This window comes from Panthera leo, chromosome D2 (assembly GCF_018350215.1).
Source record: "Panthera leo isolate Ple1 chromosome D2, P.leo_Ple1_pat1.1, whole genome shotgun sequence".
Taxonomy (NCBI): Eukaryota; Metazoa; Chordata; class Mammalia; order Carnivora; family Felidae; genus Panthera; species Panthera leo.
This window is the reverse complement of record NC_056689.1, coordinates 61,159,737-61,179,201: the sequence shown is the minus strand read 5'-3', so window position 1 is coordinate 61,179,201 and position 19,465 is coordinate 61,159,737. Positions and strand designations below refer to the sequence as shown.

Below are 19,465 nucleotides of genomic sequence, written 5' to 3'. Positions count from 1 at the left end.
CTTGGGCAAGTCACTTCCCCTCTCTGGGACTGAGAACCCCAGACCTGGGCTGACAAAGGAGGTAGGACAAAACAATCTCTACAGTATATTTGGGTTCTGATGTTCAAAGTCAGGGGGCACTGGTCCTTCCACCAACCTCACATACACACCTGACCACCTGCCAGTCCTCTCTCCTCGGGGAAAATGTGTTCAAAGGAGCATTTGCTGGGAAGAGCAGGGAAAGAAAAGGAACAGAAAGCAGACATGGAGGAGAAAAGGGCTCCTCCTGTCAATACGGACTGATGTATGAATTAAATAAAGGTGGACCATGGGCACCTCAAGGACAGACACGATGCCAGTATTCACCTCTCAGTCTCCATACCCAGCACCATGTCCATTGCCAAGAGGGCACCAACACATGAAATCGAGGAGCTGGAGCACCCCTGAAGTTTTACTTACTCTGATCAAGGCAAAGCGCTTCCTCCCCTGTTCTCAGACGCACATGGATGGATACCTCCACTGGGATGCGCACACTCTCTAGACTGGCCCATCCTCTGGAGAAGATCAGCCTTTCCGCAGATGTGGGGGAGAGGCCAGGGCAAGCCATGGGTGGTGGGGGCAGGGGGGGGGGGAGATGAAGGTGAAAGCCAGGAGCATGTGGAAGGGCCACCACCCTTATCACAAGACAGTACCTCCTCCTGGCAATGTTCTCCATTTTTGTTGTCCCCTCCCCGACCTTTGGAGCAGCAGGAATGGCGTTCTGGGGCAACAGAGGCAAAGAAGGCCACACAAATAAGCCAGCAGTCATACTTTCCTCTCCCTCTTCCTTCATCCCAGGAAAAACCCTCCTCCTCCTGCCCCAGCCCTGCACAGACCTCCTCTGTGACCACGGAAGAGAGGCAAGGCAGTGATCTCTTAATGATTTTCTGCTGAGAAAGTTCCTTGGCCCAGGGGGTTGGGATGACATCGGCCTGGGATCATCCCCTCCTCCATACTTAGCAGGAACCAACTCTAAACTCTGTCCTCAAGCACAGGCCTAGGCCTCTGTCCTAGGCCCCCTGCCAGGAACACCCTTCACTGCTGCTCTCCACACCCAGCTCAATGCTCTCAATCAGGGGCAGTAATAGGCTTTGGGGTGCTTTTAAAAATACAGGAGATCTTAACTTTAGAGAGCAGATGGTTACCAGAGGGGAGGCGGGTGGAGGAGTGGGTAGAATAGGTGAAGGGGATTAAGAGTACGCTTATCCTGATGAGCGCTGAGTAATTATAGAATTGTTGAATCACTATATTGTACACCTGAAACTAATATAACACTGCATGCATATTAACTACACTGTAATTAAAAGAAAAGAAAAACATGGGAGAGTTTTTTTTTTTTTTTTTCTTAAGTCACAATGACCTTGAAGGTGGCCAGTAGCATTGAACAGGCAGGGGTCAGGGATGTTAAATGAGTAGTTCCACACCCAACATTCCAGTAGTACCCTTCTAGGAACATAAAGCCAAGCCCTACTCATCTTCTGGCCACTTCCCTAGAGAAACCTTCCCAGACCTGCAGGACCAGGTCAAGTTCCCTGAGGATAGCTCCCCAGTCTTCTCTCTTTTACAGCCCTTATCCAAAAGTATCTGATCTAACTGACCAGGTAACTAAAGAAATAGTTGACAGAGTAATTAAAGTAATGCTCTGGCCTCAAGGAAGGGGAGCATAACTCCCACTCCTTAAGTGAGGGCTGCGCATGGAGAGTAGCTTCCAAAGAGTGCAATATGGAAAGGGGAGGAAAGTATAACTTTAACTTTACAATGAAGAAACCAGACAAGCACTATCTCAGCTGAGTGATCAAGGTCAACATCACCAGTGATAGGTCATGTGGCTTGCACGCACACTTGATACGTGATGGAAACAGCACCTCACCTCTACGGTCTATCTTTCCAAAACCTATACAGCAATCTAATCGTGAGAACATCAGACACATCCCAAGAATGGGACAGTCTACAAGAAACTTAACCAGTAATCCTCAAAACTGTCAAGGTCATCAAAAACAAGGAAAGCATGGAAAACTGTCAAAACTGAGAGGAGCCGAAGAAAACATGACCACTAAATATATAACATGGTACCTAAAAATACAATGTGACATCCTGGACGGGATCCGGGTACAGAAATAGAACACTGGGAAAATTTAAGGAAATCTGAATAAAGTAAAGGCATTAGTTAATAACAATGTATCAATATTGGCTCATTACTGGTCATGAATTTTCCATACTAAGGTTAAGATGTTAACTGTGGGGTACACCAGCCAGGGAGTATCTGGAAACTCCATCACTTTGCAATAATTCTGTAGATCTAAAGCTGTTCTAAATAAAATGGTTACAGGCAAACCTCATTTTATGGTGCTTCACTTCACCGTACTTTGCAGACAATGAGTTGTGGGGTTTTTTTTGTTTTTTTTTTTAACAAATTGGAGATCTGTGGTAATCCTGCATCGGGCAAGGAGGGGTCTCGCATCTCTCACTTTAAATGAAAAACTAGAAGTGATTACGCTCAGTGAGGAAGGAGGGAGATCGGGGAAACGTAGGCCTCTTGCTCCAAACAGTTAGCCAAGCTGTGAACGCAAAAGAAAAGGTCTTGAAGGACGTTAAAGGTGCTACTCCAGTGAACACATGAATGATAGGAAAGCAAAACAGCCTTATTGCTGAGATGGAGAAAGTTTTGGTGGTCTGAATAGAAAATCAAAACACCCCAGGGGTGTCTGGGTGGCTCAGTCAGTTAAGCGTCCGGCTTCCGCTCAGGTCACGATCTCGCAGTTCGTGGGTTCGAGCCCCGCGTCGGGCTCTGTGCTGACAGCTCAGAGCCTGGAGCCTGCTTCGGATTCTGCGTCTCCCTCTCTCTCTGCCCTTCCCCTGCTCACATTCTGTCTCTCTCTCTCAAGAATAAACATTTTTAAAAAAGACAGAAAATCAAAACAGCCACATTTCCTTAAGCCAAAGGCTCATCCCGAGCAAGACCCGAACTCTCTACAAGTCTGTGAAGGCTGAGAGAGGTGAGGAAGCTGCAGGAGAATGATTAAAGCTAGCAGAGGTTGGTTCATGAGGTTTAGAGAAAAGAAGCCGTCCCCGCAATATAAAAATGCAAGGTAAAGACGCAAGTGCTGATGTAGAAGCTGCAGCAAATTATCCAGAAGATCGAGCTAAGATAATTCATGCAGGTGGCTACACTTAACAGATTTCCAGTGTAGATGAAACAGGCTTCTATTGGAAGATACCATCTAGGGCTTCCATAGCTAGAGAGAAGAAGTCAGTGCCTGGTTTCAAAGCTTCGAAGGACAGGCTCACTCTGTTAGGGACTAATGCAACTGGTGACTTTAAGTGGAAGACATGGTCCACCTGCCATTCTGAAAATCTTAGGACCCTTAAGAATTACACTGAATCTATTCTGCCAGTGCACTATAAATGGAACAACAAAGCCTAGATGACAGCACATCTGTTTACCACATGGTTTGCCGAATACTTTAAGTCCACTGTTGAGAACTACTCCTCAGAAAAAAATATTCCTTTCAAAATATTACTGCTCATTGACAAGGCACCTGGTCACTGAAGAGCTCTGATGGAGATGTACAAGGAGATTAATGTTGTTTTCATGCCTGCTAACACAACACCCGCTCTGCAGCCCGTGGATCTAAGGAGTCCTTTCAACTTTCAAGTCTTATCATTTAAGAAATACATTCCATAAGGGTACAGTTGCCACAGATCGTGATTCCTCTGGCAAAGTCCACTGAAAACCGTCTGGAAAGGATTCACCATTCTAGATGCCATTAAGAACATTCGTCAATCGTGGAAAGAGGTCAAAATGTCAACATTAACAGGAGTTTGGAAGAAGCAGATTCCAACCCTCGTGAATGGCTGTGAGGGCTTCAAGACTTCAGTGGAGGACGTCTCTGCAGATGTGCTGGAAACAGCAAGAAAAGTAGACTGGAAGTGGACCGTCAACATGGGACTGAGTTGCCGCAATCTTGTGATAAAACCTTAGCAGATGAGGGGCTGCTTCTTATGGATGAGCAAAGTGGTTTCTTGAGATGCTGTGAAGATTGTAGAGACGACAACAAAGGATTTGGAGTATTACATAAACTTAGTTGACACAGCAGCAGCAGGGTTCGAGAGGACTGACTCCAAGTTTGAAAAAATTTCTCCTGTGGGTAAAATGCTATCAAATAGCATCACAGGCTGCAGAGAATTCGTTCGCGAAAGGAAGAGTCAATTGATACGGCAAACTTCATCACTGTCTTATTTGAAGAAACTGCCACAGCCACCCCAGCCTTCAGCACCCGCCGCCCTGATCAGTCCGTAGTCATCAACATCCAGGCAAGAACAGCCACCAGCAACAACAACACAACTCACTGAAAGCTCAGATAATGGTTGGCACTTTTTTAGCAATAAAGCATTTTTAGTTAAGGAATAGACTGGTTTTTTTAGACGTCATGCTACTGCACATTTAATAGACTACAGTGTAGTATAAACATAACTTTTATATGCACTAGGAAACAAAAAAACTCATTTGACTCGCTTTATTGCAATATTCACTTTATTGCAGAGATCTGGAACAGAACCCGTAATATTTCCTAAGTATGCCTGTATTAGAGAGAGAGAGAAAGCGAGAGCAGTAGCTCCAAAATCAGAAAGACTCTGGCCAGAATCCAGGCTCCACCTCGTATCAGCCATTTGACCTTGGGCAAGTTATTTAACCTCTTTAAGCTTCAGTTGATCCATCCATAAATGGGGTTAATAATCATACTTACTTCACAAGGTTGTTTTAAAAATTAAATGAGATAATAGGTGTAAAGACTTTAGCATGGGCTCCAGCACATAGCATGTTAGTGGTTATTATCATCTTCCAATTCATTTTTGTTCATGTGTCATTTTTCTTCCCATCTGCCTCCCCACTGGAGGGAAAGCTTCATGGCAACGAGCCCTCATCTATTTTGTACACATCTATTTTGTATCCTCATGCCTAGGAGAGTGTCTGGCCTGTCTTCAATGCTTAGTATGCATTTGCTAAACAACAGAATGAGCCCCTCCCATCAGAGCATCCCTGGAACCCCAACTCTCACCCTAGAACTTCAGTTCCAGAGCCAGACCTAACTAGCCCCCTGCCCCCCGCCCCAGGGCAGCCAGAGCAGAGAGAAAGCCAAGGCCTCCCACCTGCCTGCCAGTGATTCCATCTATTTCCTTCTCCTCCTCTCCTAGACCTTCTTTTCTCTCTGCCCGGCCCCCCCACAGGCATCAGCACCTGCTCATTTCCCAAAGCAGCAGGATCCGGGTAATGACCTCTGATAAGCATCTTTTAATAAACCCTGTAGCTGGCTCTGTCATCCAGAAGCTATATTCTCTCCCCTTCTCACCCTCACCCCCATCTCCTCCCACTTCCTGGGCCGGCCCATAGTGCCTTTGGTGTCTCCAGGCAGGCCCCCAGATCTCCTGGGCTTCTGGACTCTGGCTCGCTGGGGAATGGCCAACAGGCAGCCCAGCCTATTCCATAAGCTTGACCCTCCCCAGAGGCCTCTGATCTCAGCAGCCTGGCCCAGCTCTGCCTGTGCCACCCTGCCTGACCGCTGGCCCGTCCACCTCCCTCCATCCCCATAGGCAGGTTTCTCAGGCGTTACCAAGGAGACCACTTGCATCCAGCCCAGGGTTGCCAAAGCAACCAGTTCAGTGAGAAGCAGCCCCTAAGCCTCTAGCCCTTGGGAGAGTCACAGACCAAAAGGAAATAGGCCTGGGCAGCTGGCACACCAGGATAGAGGCATCCCTGGCATTCCCCTGGGCAGTGCCCAGCTCCTGCCCTCCTTCCTCCCCCCTCCTCCTCCCTCTTGCTCTTGCCTATCCAGCCGCCATCTTGGCCTCTGTGATTGAGAACCGAAACCTGACCCTCAATGCACACATCTTGGAAGTGAGCACATGCCATCCCAGAGGGTCAGGGAAAAGAAGGCCCCAATATACAAAACTTCCTCCAAGACCGATTTGCTCCCTCACGAGCTCTGGTGTTCTGGGTAGAAATCCCAGCCCCACCACTTCCGAGGTCGATGTTTCTGGGCAGCATTCTTAGCCAAGGATTCAGGGGAGGAGGTAATGGGGAGTGACTGCTTACTGGGTACAGGCTTTGCTTTTGAGGTGATGAAAATGTTCTGGAACTAGACAGAGGTGGTGGTTGCACAACATCGTGAATGTACTAAACGTCACTGGATTGCACGGTCCAAAACTCTTAAAATGGTGAATTTTATGTAAATCCTACCACAATTTAAAAGAAGATGGGAAGTGGCCCATCCAATCCTCATCTATGGGTGACCACTGGGCTGGGTAGCCCTCCCCGAAGGTTTTCCTAGTTACCATCCCGTCAGCACTTAGCACTAAGCAGGCAGGCACTCAGAAGGAGCTAGCAAAGGAGGAAGATCTTTATTCTCTGTATTTGTCTCTGTATTTGACTCCAAGCTGGAGTCCCCTGCCCCAGTGACCCTGTGCCTGTAACTGAGAATATACACACACACTTACTGACTCCCACCTCCAAGCCTTTGCTGTATGTCCCTTCCCCAACCCTCCTCCCCACACCCTAGCACTCCTGCTTCATTCCTTATCATCTGTCCAATTTCTGCCATTCCCTCCATGTCTGGCTCACATTCCTCCCTGGTTCCCCATTTCTGACCTATGCCCACACACATCTGGGATTTCAGTGGTCCAGCCAAGCACTTGGCCCCATTCCCTCCCTCAGCCTTGCCTCTTCAAGTAGATCTTCAGCTTGTGAATGTACCAGGATGTCAGGAGCCCTCACCTCTCGGTCAGGCATCCTCGTAACTGTCTCTTGGTCCTAAGCCCAGAGCTATGCCTTGGATCTCTCCCCTGGACACTCCTAGACCAACACTGTTCAGACCCCAGTGGGAATCACTGGCAGTGAGGTGAAGTTAGCGTGTCTCCAGGGAGAACACCAAAGTCTACCACCTGACAGGTGAAGGACGAGCCTCATTTCATGTCAGCCTGACAGCCAGACTAATCTTAGATCTCCAATGTGTCCCAGGGTCCCTATTATGTCAGACCCCTTCCAGCTGTTTTAATTAAAATGGGGAGAAATCAATAGAGATTTCAATTATAGAAGGAGAGAGAGAAAAAAACAAAACAAAGGAGAGTTCCCCACCCCCAGCAAATTTCGGTATGGACACCGATAATCTAATTCACTGATAATGAATTAGAGCCGAACACAGGGTGGGTACCGAACCAATCCGAGCACAAGTCCAGGTGGACAGGCTTAAAGTCAGAGCCAGTACTGAGGTCAACACCAATACAGTTGGAATGGAATTCTGGATGACCACTGATGTATCAGAGAAGACTACTAGGCCAATGCTGTTTTAGTTTGAAGAGAATTTTGAGTAGACACAAAAACAGAGTAAAGATGGCTTTATTAGGGTAGGAGAAGTCAGGATCAGTGGACCCTGGACAAAGGACACCCATAGGTGGCCATCATGGGCACACCCTAATCTTTGATCTCAGGCTTGGAAGGAGCAGAATCAAAATTCTCACGGCCACCTCCAGTAGGTGTGTGGGTAGGGACAGGGGAGTGGAATCTGGTAAATCAAGCCTGAAAGGGGATGGGCAGAGAGAGGGAGACGGCTAGAGAGAGAACTTCGCCACCATTTAGTCCCATGGAAAAAGAACTGATCCCTACAAACCAGGGAGGCAGCATGAGTGGAGTTTCCACTTAAGTGGAGGCCACATAAGTGGGGAGTCATGCAGAGGAGAAGGTTAGAGTGGGGGCAGGGAGGTGGGAGGATCCTAGACCCTCTCCTGCCCATTCCCTCCCTTGCCAAAGACTCCAGTCACAGAGACCTCACATCCCCACAATCCCAAACTTTAGGTGAAAAGAGGTATAATTACCGAAGCCTTCTCTGAACTTCCCTAGGGTCAAGGATGGAGCAAGCCAGCCTTTTTGGGGCAGTTTGTGAGCCATTAAACCCAAGTCAACTCACTAGCTCAGCTACTCTGCCCTTGAAGGGTTCAGCCTGACTTTGCCATGTTCTCTTGACTGATGCACTGAGTAGGCAAACACTCTCCCTTCCCTCCATTCTTCTCACTTGTGAGGGAGGACACTGAATGAGAAGATGTCCACAGTTTCCTCCATCATTAAGAATCTGTTTTCAATGTTCATAAGTAGTTGTTATACAGGTTAATACTTACAGCTTATTCCTGATGATAAAAAAACAGTATTGCTTATTGCAGAAATTTTTTAAAAGAGCAAAATATAAAAAGAAAGAAAAAAGAAAAAATCTTATGTGATCCCATTACCCAGAGAAAAACCAATGTTATCCTTTTGGAAACTTTCTTTCCAGGATTGTTTGATATTTTTTTTTTGTATTCATATATTTTTAAACAAAATTGGGATCTCACAGTCTACATATTTTTTTGTCCTGCCTTTTTCAACTGTCATTATGGTGCTGTACTGAGCATTTTCCCAAATCATCAAATATTCTTCAAAAATACAATTTTAAAGATTGCGTAATACTCCACCAAGAGGACATACCACGATTACAGGGCATTTAGGTTATTTTCCTAGTATAAACACAACTGCTGTGAACATCCTAACCTAACGTATAAGTATTTGCCTGGATCTCCATTTTGCTAGGATCAGCTCCTCTAAGAGTAATCACAAGGCCAATGAATATGTTATTTTAAAAGGTCTTGACATGTACCACCATATTAATTTCCAGAAAGACACAACAAACCTACCGATTTTCCCAAACCGAGAGCGGAAGTTCTGAAATGGTTGGAGCTAGAACACAGGATGGTGGTCCCATCCCTCCTCCTCTCCCCTAGTCTGGAAGGTTAACTGTCCAGCAAAAGAGAGGACAGAATCTAGTCAGGAGATACAGATGTGCAGCCTAGCTCCACTTCTTGCTGGCTTCGGAAACCAAAAACAAGCATTGGTTCTCCTCAACTGTGAAATGGGTATGATTAGCTTTGCTGACTACCCAGAGCAGTTTCCTCGCTCACGTGAAAAGGTGTTTGCAAAAGTTCTTTTCAACTCTAATGTTTTGTCAAGGGGTATTACCATATCCTTCTCGTCACCCAAGGGGCTGAGGAAGTGGGTTGTTCTTTGGAGAAGACCAAGGGCTTCCCTTCTTGGCTCTTAGCCATCAGAATGCCCAGGACAAGTGCTGGCTGGTTCTGAAGGTGATAGACAAGCAGCTTCCGGAAGGGAATCAGTGGGGTCTGAGGGCTTGGGAGGACACAGCTGTGTCTTGCAAGGGTCAGAGAAAACAGTGGAAGCTGCAGGGCCAAGGGCTGGGCCAGGGCTTCCTTGGCGGTGCTGGGTAGGTCTGGGGATTGAGATCGCAAAGACCTTCCTGGTAAATGTTCCTCCATTTCAAGGCTCCCAAGCATCTCCTGTCTAGGGTTCCGAACGGACATCTGGCCTTTGGAGGAACCAGAAACCAAGCTGAGTCAGTGGATGCAAAAAGTCAACAGAGCTCTGGCCCCTTCTTCCAGGCTGCTATAAGTCAGTCCTGGATCTTTAAGATCCTGCCATGGAAGATGCAACTAGTGCTTCCAGCGTGACCTCTCCAGCCCTGGGCAGATGAAGGAGGAGACTGTGATGCTTCCCTTGAGAAGCACAGCTGGCCGGTCTGAGCCTCCTGCCACACTCCCCTACCCACTGGGCAAATGCCCTTCCTCACTCCAGCACGCTAGCATCGTGGCCTGAGTTAACTCCAGTGACGTTCCCAGTGCCGGTGGGGGAAACTGCGCAGACCCCACATAACGCCATCCTTCCGGGTTTTCAACATCACCACCTCCGGCCCCCCACTCCCGGCCCCCCACCAGGGCCAGATGCGCACCTCGCGTCTCCAAACTCACACAACAGGTGGCACCTGCCCTTCCTCCCCAATCACACCTCTCCACCTCTCCCTGCCCTTCCACCTGCGCCCCAGTCCTCCGGGCTGCGCCGGGCCCGGCGGAGCCTCCCTTACCTTTAAGGGACTGGGGGTGGCCCCGCGGCGCCCGGCTCGGGTTTCCTCGGGGCAGAGAGGGGATACTGGAGAAGTTGTTACCCATGGCATCCGGCCCCAGGGGGTTCGGCACTCGCGGGGGGCAGGCGAGGTTGGGCAGGAGCGGAGGCACGGTGTGCGAGTGTGTGCGCGCGCGGGCGCGCGCCGCCGGGGGAGGGCCCTGCTGGGGCTGCGGCCGGGGGCGGGCGGGCCGCGGCTCTCCTCCCTCTCTCGGGGCCGCGGCGTCCTCGGCTGGTCCTGCCCGCCGCGGGGGTCCTCGCGCCAGCCGGCTACCTGCCCGCCATTCCCCGCGGCGGGGACGGGGACCGCGGGCGGGCCCCTGGGCCGGGGCCGGCGGCCCCCGGGGCTCCCCTCTTCCTCCGGCTGGCGCTCGGGTTCCGGCTGGTGGTGGGCGGCGCGGAGGCTCCGGCGCGCTCCCCCGGGGCCATAGAGTCAGGGCTCCCGGCGAGGGAGGTCGGCGGCTCGGTGGCAGGCTCGGTCCCCGCCCGCGGGGACGGCCGCTGCGGCGACGTGCGTGGCGCCCTCCCGCCCGCGGGTCCGCATGGAGCGGGGCTCTGTGGAGCGCGGGGCGTGCTGGGCGCTCCCGCCCCCGCCGGCTCCCTCCCGCGACCGCCGCCCCCGCCCCTCGCCCGCAGCCGTCGCCAGGATTCCCTGGCTCCGGTTGTTATGGTGACAGCTGCGCCGGTGAATGAGCGTCTTAGTGACACGCGCGCGCCCGCGCAGCCAGATGTGGCCCCGGGGCGCGCCGCGTTCCCGCTGCCACAAGTTGTCCGCGGCGCCGGGGCCCGGCCCGGGTCCGGGTGAGCTAGCAGGCGGATGGGCGGGGGTGGGGCGCCGGGAGACGGACTCATTCCCCGCACGGGCAGTGGAACCAGGTCTTGAAAACAGAGAAACAGTGCAGCAAGAAGGTTGAGCTCCCTGGGGGCCAGGCGCGGGGCGAGTTAGCTCTACAGTCTCCCTGGAGCCAGGAACAGGGCCCGGCGCACAGTAAAAGCTCAAGAAAACAAACCAAAAAAAAATGGGGTTTTTTGATGAGTGAATGGATGATGGAATAAATGAGGTGAGATGAGAAACCCCTGCACTTGACCCTCCGCCCTCAGTTACATCCGAGGTGCACGGGCAAGGGCTCAGAACAAAAAGCCCCTACACACATCGCACTGGGGGCCGTTGGAGGAATACAGAGCCAACCTAGGAGGCGGGGTTGCTGGCCAAGCTGGGAAAACAGATCTCAGGGACAAACCATCAGACAAACCACCAACTCTGAACTGAGTGGTTCTGTCAGCTCTAAGAGGTGGGGGGAGCCAGCCTCTGTGGCCCTTAGCAAAGAAGGCTCCCTGGGGGAAGGGGCTTCAGCAAGTTGTCTGTTCACCTGACCCCAGTCGATTGGCGTAGAAGATGAGCCAAGGTCCCTCAGACAGAGAATCTGCCTTCCTGCTCCTCTAGGTCACCTCTAGCTCTCTGCCTGGCTTCAGCAACTTTGATCCAGAATCCAGTGAGGGTGTAGGCTGGCAACAGGCATCTCATCCATCCTCTCACAGAAGGTTCTTCCCTCAGGTCTCATGTGACGGCTCCTTATTATTCAGGCACAGTTCATGTGTCACCTCCTGACCATACCATACCCCAGCCCCTAGGAGAGTGCCTGGCACATGACAGACTATCAAAAACTACTCGTGGAATGGGTGAATCGGCCTGCCTGCCAGCAGAACTCCACTAAGATCCCTGGAGTGAAGCTCTTTATGCCCCTCCCCTGCCCCCTGCCCCCCACCCCACTGCAGCCATCACATCCATAAATGTCTGGGACTCCAGGCGAGCTAGAAATATCCGTGACAGCTGCTCTCTGGGGTCTGGAGGGAAAGACAGCCCCCACCCCCGCCTCCAGCTTCTGAGATGCCCAGGATCACGTGCCCAAGCCAGCTGCAGAATAGACATGGAGGTCAGGGGTGCTGTCTTATTTATGGACATATCTTCCCAAGGCTCACTCCCAACCAATGACTCATGCATCAGAAATCCATGCGCCCTGAATGGCAGCACACTCACACATTTGCGTACACACCTCTGCACTCTCCCGCACGCTCATTTCTACACAAGTGCACACATAGTCTCACACATATTCATATACCCCCTGAAGTCTGCTGCAATGAGGTCACTGTGAACCGCTACTGGCCGCGGAATAAATCTGAAGGCTCCGTATAGACCAGACTAATTCTTCTGGAGTGTGTGTGAAGTGCAAGGCTCTTGGTAGGATTTGCAGAGGGTGGCTGCAGGGAGGCTAGGCCTGTCCTAGAGTCCCACCCCTCCCTTCCCCAGGGAGGAGGAGCTGATGCCTGGGCCCGGGGGTGGGGGTGGGGCATGGAGGCCCCAAAGGTAGAGGACAGCAGGGATGCCAAGACCCCACACGGTCTGAACCTGGGGCTGTGGGCAAAGCAGGGGAGAGACAGAGAAGATCAAAGGGAAGAGGAAATGAGGGCCAGAGACTGGTGCCCATCAGAGCCCAGGGGCAGCAACAGGCTCTGCAGGGATCCCAGGGAGCCCCACAGGAAGGTGAGAGGGATCAGGGACCAACGCAGGGGACTGAGAGCAGGATGGAAATCTCCCCTGACCCAAGAAGGCTGAGGAGATAATGGAATATCAGCAGAGCCAGGAGAGGATGAGGCAAGCGAGGCGTCCCTGGCATAAAAGGCAAGGAGGCGCTCGCGGCTGTCAGGGTCGTGCAGTGCCAGCCCAGCACTTGCTCCAGCCTGAGAGTGAGTGCCTCTGAAATCTTGCATCCTAAGCCACCTCCCTAGCGTAGCCCTAGCCCTTCCGGGGAGCTCTGTACTGTGGGAAGGGACACCACGGTCAAGTGCCAACTGGGTGCAAGTGTCTGGCCAGGCAGGGACCTAGAGAAAGCAGGTGGGACCCTGTGGGACCCAGAGAAGCTGAGAGTGACCCCTCTGAGGGGTCCTGTGTCTCAGAAACCCTTTTCTGGTAAGGGCTGTGTTTAGACGCAGCTCAGAGGATCAAAAAAGTCCAGCAGCCTCCTGCCCACTGGACATTGGGCAGAATCCCTGAGGCCTCCAGGCCATTCTTCACCAAGGCAGCTGCCAGGAGGCAGGGAGGTAGCCTGTGTGGCCCCAAGGGTCCTTCCTAGCCCCGTCCTGGAAGAGAGGAAGAAGAAGGATCCCGCCAGGGAGACAAGGCTGGATGAAATCACTGTCTTGATGGTTTCAATGGAAGCTATTAATACCCATGAGGTGGGGATCCAGAACCAGTCACCGTGGCAACCCCATCTCCCCGGTAGTGTAGACTCTGAAGGCGGTGCCCGGGGGGATGGGTGTTAGACATACGTGTTTGCCTGTGTGTGCTTGTGTGTGCATATGTGGCTCTCCACACTGATAAATAATAAAATATTTGACCGAGAAGAATAAATTCCTTCCCTGAGAACCTGTAAGCTAAGCGCACAACCAGCCACAGGGAGGGTCCCCACCCGGCAAGCAAGAGTGGGGTTCATCTAGGCCAAGCTGGGCTCCACGAAACTTGAGACCACCCAAGCCAATACATGATACCTCTCTCCCTGTCAAGAAACTAACCTTAAAATTAGAAAAAGTCGGGGCGCCTGGGTGGCTCAGTCGGTTAAGCGTCCGACTGCGGCTCAGGTCATGGTCTCCCGGTTCGTGAGTTCGAGCCCCGCGTCGGGCTCTGTGCTGACAGCTCAGAGCCTGGAGCCTGCTTTGGATTCTGTGTCTCCCTCTTTTCTCTCTGCCCCTCCCCACCGCTCACGCTCTGTCTCTCAAAAATAAATAAGTGTTAAAAAAAGAAAAAGCCACAACCATCCCTAGGCTGGGGGAGAGGGCCCCCCTGTCATCCCCCAAGGCCCAGTCCCTAGTTATCGGGCGATCAGAAAACCTGTACAGGGTTGTCCCGCCTGGACTGCAGGAGGTGGCTAGACATGTTAGAGGGGGAGATCCCTGACTGCCTGACACATAATAGATTCCCAATAAATGTTTATTCAGTGAATCTGTGAATAAATAAATCAGTGAATTCACCTATCAGCAGAGCTACTTAGTCAACCAAAGACACCTGCTCCGACCAGCCCACCTGGCCCGTTCCCTTGTCAGCAGTACCTTTCGCACAAAGTTTTCCCTGAGGCCGCGCCTTCCCTCCGAGGGATGAGAGTCTGTTCTGCCCCATGGAATGAGTACCATAAGGTCCAGGTGCTTTGGAATTCAGCGCCTCTCATTGCCCCAGTGACCATTTATTGAGCACTACCTGTATACCTGGCACTGTGTGAGGTGCAGTTTCCCTGCCAGCCCCACGGGGGAGCCTCTCCCGTGCTTTTGTGTATTCCGGTTTCCTACCTCCCAGGGCTAAGGCTAGGGCCGAGCACACAGTAGGTCTCAACATTGTCAAGATACCAGTTTTTCCTGACTTGATCTATAGAGTCAATGCATCCCAATCAAAATCCCAGCAATTTATTTTGTGGATATCGACAAGCTGATTCTAAAGTGTGTGTCAAGAGGCAGAAGACCTGACATAACCAACACAATAATGAAGAACAAGGTTGAAGGACTGATGCTACCCAATTTCAAGATTTATATAAAGCCACAGTCATCAAGACAGTGTGCGACTGGTGAAAGAATAAACAGATGGGTCAATGCAACAGAATAGAGAGCCCAGAAATAAACCCACGGAGAGATAGTCAACTGACCCTTGACAAGAAGCAAGGGCAATATAATGGAGCAAAGGTAGTCTTTTCAACAAATGACACATGAACAACTGGACATCCACATGCATAAAAAGAAATGAATCTAGACACAGACTTCGCACCCTTCACAAAAATTGACTCAAAATGGACCAGAGACCTACACAGAAAATGCAAAACTATAAAACTCCTAGAGGATGATATAGGAGAAGATCTAGATGGCCTTGGGTTGGGTTGTGACTTGTTAGATACATGAGTTATGAAAGAGAATTCGTAAGCTAGAATTCATTAGAATTAGGTTTTTCTGTTCTGCAAAAGACACTTTCAAAAGAATAAAAAGACAAACCACAAAGACTGGGAGAAAATATTTGCAAAAGTTTTTAAGTTTTATTTGTTTAAGTCATCTCTACACCCAGTGTGGGGTTTGAACTCATGACCCTGAGATTAAGAGTCACATGCTCTTTTGACTGGGCCAGTCAGGTGCCCGCTGCAAAAGACATATCTGATAAAAGAACGTTACCCAAAATATATGAAAAACTCTTAAAACTCAATAATAAGAAAACAAACAACCTGGTTTTTAAAATGAGCCAAAGATAGGGGCACCTGGTTGGCTCAGTCGGTTAAGTGGCCAACTTTGGCTCATGCAAGGATCTCGCAGATCAGGAGTTCAAGCCCTACATCGGGCCCTGTGCTGACATCTCAGAGCCTGGAGTCTGCTTCAGATTCTGTGTGTGTGTCTCTCTCTGCCCCTCCTGGCTCGTGCTCTGTCTGTCTCTGTCTCTCTCTCTCAAACAAACAAATAAATAAATAAACATTAAAAATAAAACAAAATAGGAGCACCTGGGTGGCTCAGTCAGTTAAGTGGCCGACTCTGGCTCAGGTCATGATCTCACAGCACATGAGTTCGAGCCCTACATCGAGCTTCGGATTCTGGAGCCTGCTTCGGATTCTGTGTCTCCCTCTCTGCCCCTCTCCTGCTCATGCTCGCTCTCTCTCTCTCTCTCTCTCTCTCTCCTTCAAAAATAAACATTGAAAAAAATTTTTAAATAAAAGAAAAAGTGCCAAAGATGTTAACAGATCCCTCACCAAAGAAGATATACAAATAGCAAATAAGCATATGAAAAGATACTCCATATGTATGTCATCAGGTAAATGCAAATCAAAACAACAAAGAGATTGCACACACTTATTATAATGGCCCAAATCCAGAACCCTGGCTGCACCAAATGTTGGTGAGGATACGGAGCCGTAGGAATGCTCATTCATTGCTAGTGGGAATACAAAATGGTACAGACACTTTGGAAGACAATTTAGTGATTTCTTAAAAAACTAAATGTTCTCTTGCCGTCCAACCCAGCAATTACACTCCCTGACACTTACCCAAAGGAGTGGAAAACGTACGTCCACACCAAAACCTGCCCAAAGATGTTTATAGCAGCTTTATTCATAATGCCGAAACTTGGAAGCAACCAAGATGTCCTTGGGCAGGTGAGTGGATAAACAAAAACTGTGGTACATCCAGACAACAGAATATTACTTGGTGCTAAAAAGGAATGAGCTATCAAGCCGTGAAAGACACGGGGGAAACTTAAATGTATATTACTAAGTGAAAAAAAATATGAAAAGGCTACTTACTGTATGATTCTAACTATATGGAATTCTGGAAAAGGAAAAACGCTGAAGACAGTAAAGAGATTAGTGGTTGCCAAAGGTTAGGGGGAGGGAAGGATGAACAGAGCACAAAAGAAACCATGAAACTACTCTGTATGCTAATGTAGTGGTGGATACATGTCATCACACACTTGTCTAAACCCCGTAGAATGTACAACACCAACAGTGAACCCTCATATAAACCAGACTCTGGGTTACAATATGTCAGTGCAGGTTCATTGATTATAACAAATGTACCACCTTGGTGGGGGATATTGATGATGAGGGAGGCTACCCATGTGTGGGTGTATATGGGAAATCTTTGTATTTTCCATTCAAGTTTGCTGTGAACCTAAAACTGCTCTAAAAAATAAAGTCGACTTTCTATTAAAACACTTTTTTTTAATATTTATTTTTGAGAGAGAGACAGAGCATGAGCTGGGGAAGGGCAGAGAGAGAGGGAGACACAGAAACTGAAGCAGGTTCCAGGCTCTGAACTGTCAGCACAGAGTCTGACGTAGGGCTTGAACTCGTGAACCAGGAGATCCTGACCTGGGCCGAAGTCTGCCGCTTAACCACCTGAGCCACCCAGGAACTCCTAAAGTCCATTTTTTAAAAGGATCATCTAACTTCCTCCTATGGCGCACACACATTAGACTAATGATTCTCAAACTTAGCATGCATCAGAATCATATACAGGCAGAGGGGCAGGGAGAGAGGAGAACATGGCTGACAAAATGCATATTCCCAGGCCTTGCCTCAAGAGATTATGGGAAAGCAGGGTAGGAGGTGGCTGGGCAGCGAGGGGGAGCCCCAGCCCCTTTCTCTGCTCCACAGACAGACTTGCCATCTGGGAGATAGCCCCTAGGTCCATGGTCAATTGTAAGATCTTCATAAACCCCCAAACTTTTATCCTTGGAGCTCAAGCGTATCAGGTCAAACATACTAAAATATACTACATCCCACATTAAACATAATTTTCTTACCTTAAACATTTTGAGAGGATTTATGTAAATTTGGTTTTTGGAATCATTGGGCTACAAGGAACTCATTGAATTTACAATTGGTTTTATTTCTAAGCAATCATGCATGTGCTGGATTTCTTGCCAAGCGAGAAAAACCTACAATTGTCTTTAAACATAATGAAATCTTTATGAGTACTCATTTAATGATTAATGAAGTTGACACAACATTAAATTTTGTAGGCAGGTAAGTAAATATTTATTAATTTTGATTTTGAAATTTTTTGATCATAATTTGGAGCCAATAATGTTTTGTTTTCCCCCCAGTCTTAAGCAGACCCTTAGAAAGCTCATAGGCCCAAGTATTGAGACTATCATGCCCATGGATAAAATCCAGGACTGAGGTCAAGCACTCCGAAGGTTGCATCTAAAAGGAGAGTGGAGGGAATCCTGGGTGGCTCAGTCGGTTGAGCACCCAACTCTTGATTTCGGCTCAGGTCATGATCTCACAGTTCGTGAGATTGAGCCCCACATTGGGCTGTGTGCTGACAGCGTGGAGCCTCCTTGGAATTCTCTCTTTCCCTCTCTCTCTCTGCCCCTCTCCTGCTCGCATGCACCTGCATGCACATGTGTTCTCTCTCTCTCTCTCAAATAAATAAACATTAAAATAAAATTAAATTAAAGTTAAATAAAAGGACAGTGGAGGCCCCTGCTACGCACAGGAAGGAAAAATACCCAACACCAGAAAGAAGACCACAAGTATCCCTGTCTAGGAAACTTGTGTAGTGACTTCAAAGGAGTCCAGCACCCCTCTTGAACCATCCCAGGACTACTGGCTCACTAATAGTGACAGGTGGTATTTATGGAGCACTCAGTCAATATGTACCGGGTCATGGTCTAAGCAATTCATCTGTATCAATTATTTAAGCCTGGGCCCACTCCTGTAAGGTAGGGACTATTATTATTATTATTTTATTTTCACCATTTCCATTTTATAAACGAAAACCCCCAGGCGTAAGGAAACTAAGACACTTGCCTAGGAGCTGATAAATGAAACGCTGAGGTACAGCCCTCCAGTGGTCTGAATCCAAATCTCTGCGATATTGTGCCTGCCCCAGAACGGGATTCCCCCAAGTGCCCAGCCTCAGAAAAACACCTGTTGCAGAGAAGGTGTCCTCACTGAGTTCCTGAGCCTCAAAACTCCTGAGGGACCCAGAAGTCTCCCAGGTGCTCTGACTCAGCTCTCTGGAAGTTAGCCAGGGAGCGCTCAGCCACTAATGAACATGAAATAGATTGAAAATAACTAAACTGAAAAAAATGTTTTTAATGTTCAAAGTAGTGATAATACCCCAGAGCATCCCTTTTCTCTCATAGATGTTTTAAATGACGATTTCTTGCCAGGAAAGCCCTTCTAAGAATGTTACAAAGACCAGAGAATCATAAAGGCAAAGTATGATAAATATGACTATGTAAACCCTTAAAACTCCTTTATGGCTAAAACAAAAAAATAGTCAGGAGGCACGTGTCCAATAAGCCAATAGTCTTCACTTCAAATGTCCTTCACCCCTGGACCAGGAATAGGAAACACACGTCTCTCCACTATGGTTGGCAGTGTAACATCTCTGTCCTGTCCACCTGTCCCAAGGGAGGTGTGGAGGCACTAACTTGTTCCCACCCTCCCCCAAAGACGCATGGGGGGGGGGGGGGCTCTCTGCACAATGAGGAAAGTTTTCTCTCAGCAGAGAGAGTGAACAGTGACCGTGTCCCCATTTCTCCCTGCCCCTCTCAATCTCTCAACAGCCACCACTAGGTGGCGCCAGAACTCCATTGGAATCCCCGTTCTCACTGGCAAATATTTCCAGGCGGGGGGTAACCCTCAAGTCAATCCAAAATGGTTTAAATATTTACAGGTTGCTCTTTTTCTCTCTCAAAACAAAAAGGGATTTTTCTTTTGGTGGGGAGGAATACATGTCCTTATCGCTTCCATGACCTGCTTCATTGTGAAGAAAATATATCAGTGAGGAAATTAGCCCTACTCTTTAGCCACTGACGTTCTACACTCTGGGTGTATTCGCTTCATGAAGGCCACTTTCTTTTTTTTAATTTTTTTTTTCAACGTTTTTTATTTATTTTTGGGACAGAGAGAGACAGAGCATGAA

At 49.1% G+C, this 19,465-nt stretch overlaps 1 protein-coding gene across 1 annotated transcript in view; it reads right to left on the bottom strand.

Moving 5' to 3' along the window:
* The window catches only part of NEURL1 (neuralized E3 ubiquitin protein ligase 1), a 78,308-nt gene extending 67,685 nt beyond the window's left edge, over positions 1-10,623 (bottom strand). The window contains exon 1 of the mRNA XM_042908674.1: positions 9,975-10,623. Coding sequence (XP_042764608.1) covers positions 9,975-10,059 — 85 coding nt within the window. The 5' untranslated portion in view covers positions 10,060-10,623. The remainder of the gene's footprint in view (positions 1-9,974) is intronic.
* Between the last annotated feature and the right edge of the window lie 8,842 nt (positions 10,624-19,465).